This window comes from Hipposideros armiger, unplaced genomic scaffold (assembly GCF_001890085.2).
Source record: "Hipposideros armiger isolate ML-2016 unplaced genomic scaffold, ASM189008v1 scaffold_63, whole genome shotgun sequence".
Classification (NCBI taxonomy): Eukaryota; Metazoa; Chordata; class Mammalia; order Chiroptera; family Hipposideridae; genus Hipposideros; species Hipposideros armiger.
In genome coordinates, this window is record NW_017731413.1 from 370,298 (window position 1) to 379,192 (window position 8,895).

Consider the following 8,895-nt stretch of genomic DNA (forward strand, 5'->3'; position numbering starts at 1 on the left):
CTAAATGTAAGAGCTAAAACTGTAAAACTCTTAGAAGGAAACACAGGTGAAAATCTGTGTGACCTCAGATTTAGCAATGTTTTTTAGTTATGACACCAAAAGCACAACAATCAAAGAAAAGGTAAATTGAACTTCAATTCATCACAGCAGAAAACTTCTATGTATCATAGAACACTATCAAGAGAGTGAAAAGACAACCCAAAGACTGGGAGAAAATATTTGCAAATCATACACCTGATAAGGGCCTATTATCCACAATAAATAACTCTTACAAGTCAACAAAATAAGACAAATGACCAAAAAAAAGTAAGTAAAAGATTTAAACAGACATTTCTCCAAAGTAGATATACAAATGGCCAACAAGCCCATGAAAAGGTACTCAACATCACTGGTCATTAGGGAAATGAAAAATCAAAACAACAATGACAAACCACTTCACACCTAGTAGGATGGTAATAACAATAATAATAACAGTAATATATAATAATAAGTGTTGGAAAAATGTGAAGAAATTGGAACCTATATGCATTGCTAGTGGGAATATAAAATGGTGTGGCCATTGTGAAAAGTTTGGTAGTTCCTCAAAAAAATAAACATAGAATTACCATATGATCCAATAATTCCACTCCTGCATATATATCCCTGAGAGAATTAAAAAGCCACATTTACTGAAAGGCTTGTACACAAATATTCATAGCAACATTATTCATAATAACTCAAAAGTAGAAATAATCAAAATGTCCATCAGCTGATACTGTATTTTAAAAATGTGTTCTATCCATACAATGGAATATCATTCAGCCATATAAAGGAATGAAGTACTGTTACATGCTACAACATAAATGAACCATTACGCTAACTGAAAGAAGCCACAAAGGGCCACATATTGTGTGATTTCATTTATGTGAAATGTCCAGAATATGCAAATCCATAGGGAAAGAAAGTAGACTAGTGGTTGCCAGAGGATGGAGGTAGGGAGTAGATAGCTGGGACTAACTGCTAATAGGTAGGGGTTTTGTTTTGAGAGTGATAGAAACGTTCTGGCATTAATTAGTGGTGATGGTTGCACAAGATAGTGAACAACACAGTAAAAACCATAGAAGTGTACATTTTGAAAGCATGAATTTTATGGTACATGAAGGATATCTTAAGTTTTTTAAATGTTATAAATAAAAAGAAACTTCATATGCTTAAAAATAGTTAAGGTGATACATTTTGTTCTGTAAATTTTATAATTAAAATTTTTTTTAGTTAAAAAGGAACCCAAATGTTAAGCCTAACAGTTCAGAGATCCTTAAAAAAATAAAACAAAACAAAACAAAAACACTCTGATCATTAGAAATCATGCTAAATGCACCAATATGGTAGTTGTGGATCATCTAACTTTCTTTTCCTGTCTTTAAGAGTTAAAAGTTCTAGGAAACCCCTGAACCCTAATATAATAATGGTATGTGTGATAAATTGCATATACACTGACTCCCCGAATGGAAATGACAGTTGTTCTTTCATTTATGAATAGCACTTATTATATACCTCAAGCACAGTGCAATAAAGGCCTATATTTGACTTTAAAATTCATAGTAAAAGGAATTTATCCTGAAATTTTTATTATACTTGTTTCTCTGAACACAAGTTTAATATACCTTTAAACAGTGTATTTTTTTTTTAATTGCTTTGAGTTCCTAGTAAAACGTAAAAAATGAAGAGGCTCATCTCTGAGACCTTTAGAAAGGAAAACACTAGCTCATCATCAGGTCAATGTCTTTAAATGAATTCATGTTATTGGCATTGCTTTACTTAGTCCTTTGCTATCAGAACAGTCAAAAGATACCTTCTACTGAGAATGAGAAATATACAACAATCTTATATCCTTTCAGAAATAATAAACTGGAAAATTCAAAGCATTTCCTCTTCCCTTTGACTTCTAGAAGCTCGATATGGCTTTTATCAATATGGTCGATATTAAATCAACCACATTGTCAGTAATGACCAGCACACCTGGATTAAAGCAGGATGCAAATTGGCGGGTAAAATATCAATTACATTTTGTTTTTTATTTCATACTGGACAGGACTATCCAGAGGCACACTCAACAGGTAGCAGTGGGAGCGGCCTACCCTGCATGAAGGCAACAAGGGTGTGCAAGGTCAGTAAAGAATTCTAAAATAATAAATAAAACCAACCAAAAGTCAGTTTGCTTTTTATTATCACCATGAACCAGCAATTCTAAACAACGTCAGTGATACTCTGGCTTCTCTTCAGATCGTATAAATCTTTTGCCTTTTACTAAACAATGTCAGTGATAAAATACTTCTCTCTACCAGGGCAGACTATTACTCCCATGACCCCTGCCCTTGGTATGCTAATGCTCCTATCAAAACATTATAAATTCTGTGTGTGTGTACACCACACACATATACATATATGTATATACATACATAAATGCTTTGAGGAAATATATATATATAGTCTAACACTTCGATAGCTTCCATGTTAGTCACTGCACAGATGCTTCTATTGACTTAAAGGAAATGAGAAAATACGTCAATATTCTTCAGTAGAGCATGACTTTTTCAGATGAATAGTCAAAATCATTAATCCATTTAGATAATCAAGTTGGCAGCTGCTGTTTACAAGGTAAATCAAAACACCGTGAACGTACATCATTTACTGTTTTGTCATTTCTATAATTCTTTAGTTAAAGAGGAATTACTAGTAATTTAGACTTGGTAGAGTAATTCTTAATGAAAACGTTAATTAGTAAAGCATTAGTTCACAAACCTGCCGTAGCCAACTCATTTAGGAAGTAAAATATTTCTAGGGCATTTGGGATATGTAAGATCTTTAATTATATAAATAAAAAGCTGAATATATTTGATTTAGAATCAGATTCTCCAATTGTGTCACATATATTTAAAGTATAAATTGTTCAAGAAAAATGAGATGTGATATTTGGGTCCTTATTTGGAAAGAAAAATTAGAAATGAGGCATAAAAAAAATCCTAATCAACATTAAACACAACACTGATGACAGCACTTACCTAATCCTTCAGATTCAAAGAGGTAAGTCTCATCAACCCCAACATGCCTGCACCAGTGAAGGAAGTTCGCGGTATTGTCTCTAGCAAAGAATGAACCTGAGGCAGCATCTTTCTTACAGGGCACTTTTCTCATTGGAAAATTCTGGAAATGACAAAAGGATAACTTCAAAAATGCATCAAGATATTTTCATTAGATATTAATTTTAATATTACTAAAGAAATGGTAAGTGCATTGACTGTAACTAAAAAGTTATACTTTGGGGGGGAAAGTATCTTCAAAATTATTTTATTTTATTCTCCTTTATTAAGTATATTTTAGACAAAGATTCCTAGGAAAACATTCTGGTCAAAATAAGCAATAGGATCATGCATCGCTAACCTCTCTGAAATGACACGAGAATCTTTTAAATTTAAATTTAATTTAAATAAAAAATGAGTCTCCTAATTCCAAAGTATATCTGTATGTCTCTTCGTATGTAGTTCAAAACAAACACAAAATTTACTGCTATGTTAAAGATTAACGCACACTCACATTTGCTTACTTCCTTATTTGCAGATTCATAAATGTGGTTCCAAGTTTCCTGAGGAGACTATCAAATAAGGAAGTAATAACCCACACCTAATTCAAGTTCTTTGAAAATTGATGATCTAAGTTTTGTAGAATCTTAATTTTTTGACTGTCTGGACCAAGAGTATCTAGATAATCCTGCTGAGGCTGGGGGGTTTTTAGTTTTCTTTTAGTTTAAATTTTTTACTTGAATAAGCAATTCATGCATATGATTTTTTAAAATGCAACAGCACAGCAGGGTATAAGTCTTTCTCCCACCTCTACCTCTCAGTCCCCCTCTCTGCCTAGAGATAACCACTATTACCAGTTCCTTACGTATCTTTCCTGTTGCTTTCATTTTCTAAAATTAAAATAGCTGTGTGAGTTTTTCTAATGTACACAGATTATATGATCATGCAAAAATTTAAAAAGTAAAAGTCAAACAATGCAGCCAAAGAAGAAGATGGTCAGTACCAACCAAAATCCTCTCACCCACATTTTAGCAAGACATCTCTAGGCACAAGTATACACTTGGTACATATCTTTACCTACAGAATGTCATAAACATACTATGCTGAAATCTGATTTGTGTGTGGATGTGTTCATGCACACTTAACAATAGGTTGTAACAGTCATTTCTAATGAATGAATGGATAATATTCCACTGAGTTAATTAATTTTTAACTTGTCTATTGATGAGCATTTAGGTTGTTCCTAATTGTTTCATAATAGTTTATGTGAATTTGTGATGTTTTTCTTATAACAAATTCCTGGAAGTAGAATTGTTATGTATCACAGGATATGCTTTATTTTCAATGCAATATATATCACTCACTGTCCCCCAGAAAGGTGATACTGCTTTATACTTCCACCAACATGGTGTAAGTGTCCAGACCCCACATGAAAACACCCATGTTTGATGAAAAGAGAAAAACTTATCTACTTTAAATCACAGCTTGAAGGTCAACAGATGAAAACTGGCTAAAAAATTATTATTTATTCAACCAATATTTATAGAATATACCCACCAAGACCATATATGAAGAATGTACAGATGATGATGATGAGGAGGAGGAGGAGAAGGAGGAGGATAACAGCTCCTCTGTGCCAGGAACCATCACAAGCTCTTTCTCATTTAACTCTCACAACAATCCGATATTATTGTTCTCAAGACGAGCTAGCTACTGGATATTTATGATGCACTAGGCATTAAACTAAACACCATCTACAGAGTATCTCATTTAATTTCACTGAATCCTCACAAATAAATCCTACAAGGTAAATGTTAATACCTTCATTTTACAAGTAAGAATTTTTTTTGATTCTCAAAAAGATTAAGTAAATTATTCAAGGTCTTATGATAGTTGGGGTGGAAGTTTACAACCTTGTAGAGATAGGAAGAAATGTACATAAATAAACTGGATGTACCAAGGTATAAAAATCACTACTGTCAAATATTGACCTACCCCTGGTTCTTCAGAGTTGCATGTTTTCACCATGTGTTGAAGAACATCAATCAGTTGGCATAACAGTACTCCATTATCCAGCTCTTCCAATAATCTTTCTGCCTTAAGTTCGATACCTAAAAACATATTTCAAAGTTAAGGTTCTTCTACAAACTGTAAATTCAAACAATATAGTTAAAATTTAATTAAATGTAATCAGGTTAGGGTGGCCATACTAGACAAATATTAGATCAGACTATAATCATTTACTTAGAAGATACAGTTAAAACAGCAGAGAATTTCAAATTAAAAAAAAAGGCAACTGAAACAGAAATACTGGTGATGTAAAGTGCAGAAAAAATAAAGAAAACTGACATGTATTTTATTTCATTTTAAAAAGACCAAAGTGCTTTATATTTCAATATTCACTATTGAGGTTAATTCTGATTCACTGCACATGACTACTGCTTACACAAGAAAATTTCTCTATAAAGAAAATGGACTTTTCATTTTAAAAATTAAAGACAGGTAACAAACACCCAGGGAATACCAACTTTTCACCTCTAAAATACTTCTTTAGAGGCTTTATTACATAATAAATGTTTAAAAAATTTTCCAAATCAAACTAATGCCAGGTATCTAAAGTGAGTGCTTGCTGTGTTTTTAACTGTCTTGAGAAGGCCAAAGATGAGCTTTATGTATTCCTTTCCACAAAAACCTTGCAATGCTATTATGCACTTCTGTATTAAAAAGAGAATTTTCTTCTGCAGAGAAAGTTCAGAGCACTTCTCAAATTCTTTAACCAAGGAAAGCAATATGATGGCAGGCATTCTCTAACCTGTCGTTTCCTCCTGGGTTTCATATACCTCTACCCATTAATGAGGAAGAGTCATCCTTTTAACCACAGTATAAATTCCATTCAGAATCTCATGCCTCATCCAAGATTAAGGAAAAAGGAATCAGTAAAATATAGATCCCAAAAGTAGACCCATATACTTTAAAAAAAGATTTTAATATCAACAGTGAAAATGTTGATTATTCAAAGCTTAATGCCCTCTTCTGTTAAACCTCAAACTTTCCTACTATTCAAGCCCTAAGGGTCAGGGTGACACAGAAGCTCCTCAGCAAGACTATAAGCTTTGTAAGAACATGGACACTGAATATTTCAGTATCATAAGCATCTAGAACACTCGCTCCTTGGCGAAGAATAAGGCTCTCAATACAGAGTTCCTGCATATGAGAATACACTTTTGAGGATCTTCTCAAGCCTTACCTAATAAACCGGATAACCAGATTGACAGGTCCTCTTGCATGGGCAACAGGGTGGCTTCGTGCCTCACAGCTATCCACTCATCATACTGACACACGTCAGCCAAGCCTGGCCCATGTCTGGGGGTCAGAGGACTCCGTGGACTGAGGGGCAGGTCTTCTCCAAACCATACCTGGAAAAAAACCCCAAACAAATGAATGGAGGCAGAAATATATGAACTGGAAGCAAGCCATTAGACTAGATACTAGACTATTAGTCTAGTATTCAACATTCAATACTGTGGCAAAGGTAAGTGCATTCCTAATTAATGAACAGATGCTACTATCAAATCAAGAGGATAAAAGTCAACAAATAATATTTTTACTTCACTTGTTCAGTGAGTAAGTTTAACAAGTTAACCCGAGTTTCAGCATCTTGGCTGTAAAATGGGTTAGTGATACTTGACTTACAAGATACATCTTTGTAACATCTAGCACTGGGCCTAGCAACGTTTGTTAAACAATGGATAAATGATTGAATGAATGCATAAATGGCATTTTGTAAACTTTAAATCATAATGAGGGTGTTACTAAAAAGAATTCTAAATAATCTGGTCTGTCATTTGATTTTGCATGGTCCACAAGCTAAGTATGGTTTCTACATTTTAAAACGAAATGGGTTGTTATGTAAGTACCTACATAATAGCATCGATTTTGCCTATTGACTCACAAAGACAAAAATATTTACTAGCTGGACAACCCTTGGTTTAGAATAAAAATTGACATAAACATACTATCAAGCCAACACTTGAAAATTTTTAAATTTTGCAAAAGCTTTAATACAAGGTTATTTAGAGAAAAGACTATCAAGTCTCAATTCAGAACGGGGTATTAGAGCCCAAGCGAAGTGATAAAGGGGTTCTTGCAGGAGAGTAGCTTGAAATGGAGGGTCAGAGCTTGAATAAGGTGAGAGGGTGTCCACACATGAGGACAGCCCTGTGCGAGTGTCAGCCCCCAAGTAGGATAAGGAGGCTGTCCCCTGGGGATGAAGGGGGAACGCCCCAGTGCAGGGTGTCAAAGCTCAAGTGAGCCCACAGGACATCGTGAGCTCAGGGCAGGGGTGGCAGCAACAACGGAAGACTGGTTGGACATCCATGGAGATTTCTAAATCTCAACGGAAGACATCCATGGAGACTTCTCAAGTGGGAGCCAGGTGTTTCATTTCTAAAGAAGAGCGGTGCAAATAGGGAATGAGAGAAAATCAGAATGGATCCTATGGTGTTAAAATGGAATTTCTTTTACCAGAAAGCAAAGAAGTACTCCAAGAATGATGAATACATGCCAAAAGGGCACAGAAGCCAGCCTGAAGTGACTTCTATTGGCTAAATGAAGAGCAATTTGAGCATCAAAATGTTATAAATTAATGATATAAACACTGAATACAATAGACAACTATAAATCCAAAGATATAAACAAATGAATAAACTGGAATTTTGATCAGGACTGGAATTTTTACATCGTTTCAAAGTACTTCCCCATAAAATACTTATTACAAAGGAAAAAAAAAGTAATTTTACAGTGGAGAAAGCTGACAGACGGCCTCTTAACCAAGAGACGGAAGTGAACACTATCAGTAATGACAAATGAACATCTCACGCCACCTGACAGGACAGGATGAGGGAGGAAACACAGCAGCCCTCTGTGCAATTCCTGCCCAAGGTTCCTCACCTGAATCTAATCATGAGAAAACCTCAGGCAACTCCAAACTGAGGGACATTCTACAAAATAACTGATCTGTAATATTATAAAGGGTCAAGGTCATTAAAGACAAAGCAGAGGCTGGATGTTGTCTCAGACTGATAATGACAACTACATGAACGCCATGATTCTGAACTGAACATTATCGGGACAACGGGCAATATTTGAACATGGTCTGAGTATTAGATGGTCGTACTATACCAATGTTAATATCCTGATTCTGATGAGTGCATGTGTGGCTGTGGAGGAAGACGTCCTTATTTGTGAGAAACGCACACTGAAGTATGTGGAGGTGATGGAACATCACATTGCCAACTTACTTTGAAATGACTCAGACAAACAAGTAGCTCTGTACTATACTTACCAGTTACTTTGTAGGCTTGTGATTGCTTTAAAATAACATTTTTAGAAGTTTAGAAAAGAAAAGTATAAGTACAGGTGATGCCAAGTATTCTTACTTACTTGATTTTTTAAAATAGCTAACTGTCCACCTAAAACATATTAAAGTTACTGAGGCTTATTTAAGTCTTGCTACACCAAATCAGAAGCCATAAAACCACCACAGTTAATCCAGACAAACTTGGGAGAAAACAACAACTGTTTCTAATCTCCCATGAGAAACAAACATGCTTTAGAAAAAATCTTAACATGCTTAAACAAAAGAGAGGGTGGGGCAAAGAAAGAACATAAATATACAGCACAAGAGGCAAGCAGGAGTAGCAAAACTCGGTAAAAATACCCAATAAGAAGAGACATATGTCATTTAAGGGACATTATTTCAAGAATTAAAGATAGAGATTGGGGGGCCGGCCGAGTGGCGCGATGGTTAAGAGCTGGCTTGGGATGCCAAAGATCC

General features: G+C 34.8%; 1 protein-coding gene across 1 annotated transcript in view; it reads right to left on the reverse strand.

The window, feature by feature from the left end:
• The window catches only part of GAS2L3 (growth arrest specific 2 like 3), a 39,409-nt gene that overhangs the window by 16,359 nt on the left and 14,155 nt on the right, over positions 1-8,895 (reverse strand). Inside the window, exons 3-5 of the mRNA XM_019641675.1 lie at positions 6,307-6,475; positions 5,055-5,170; positions 3,042-3,183 (exon numbers count right to left, since the gene is read on the reverse strand). Of these exons, the coding sequence (XP_019497220.1) occupies positions 3,042-3,183; positions 5,055-5,170; positions 6,307-6,475 (427 nt within the window). The remainder of the gene's footprint in view (positions 1-3,041; positions 3,184-5,054; positions 5,171-6,306; positions 6,476-8,895) is intronic.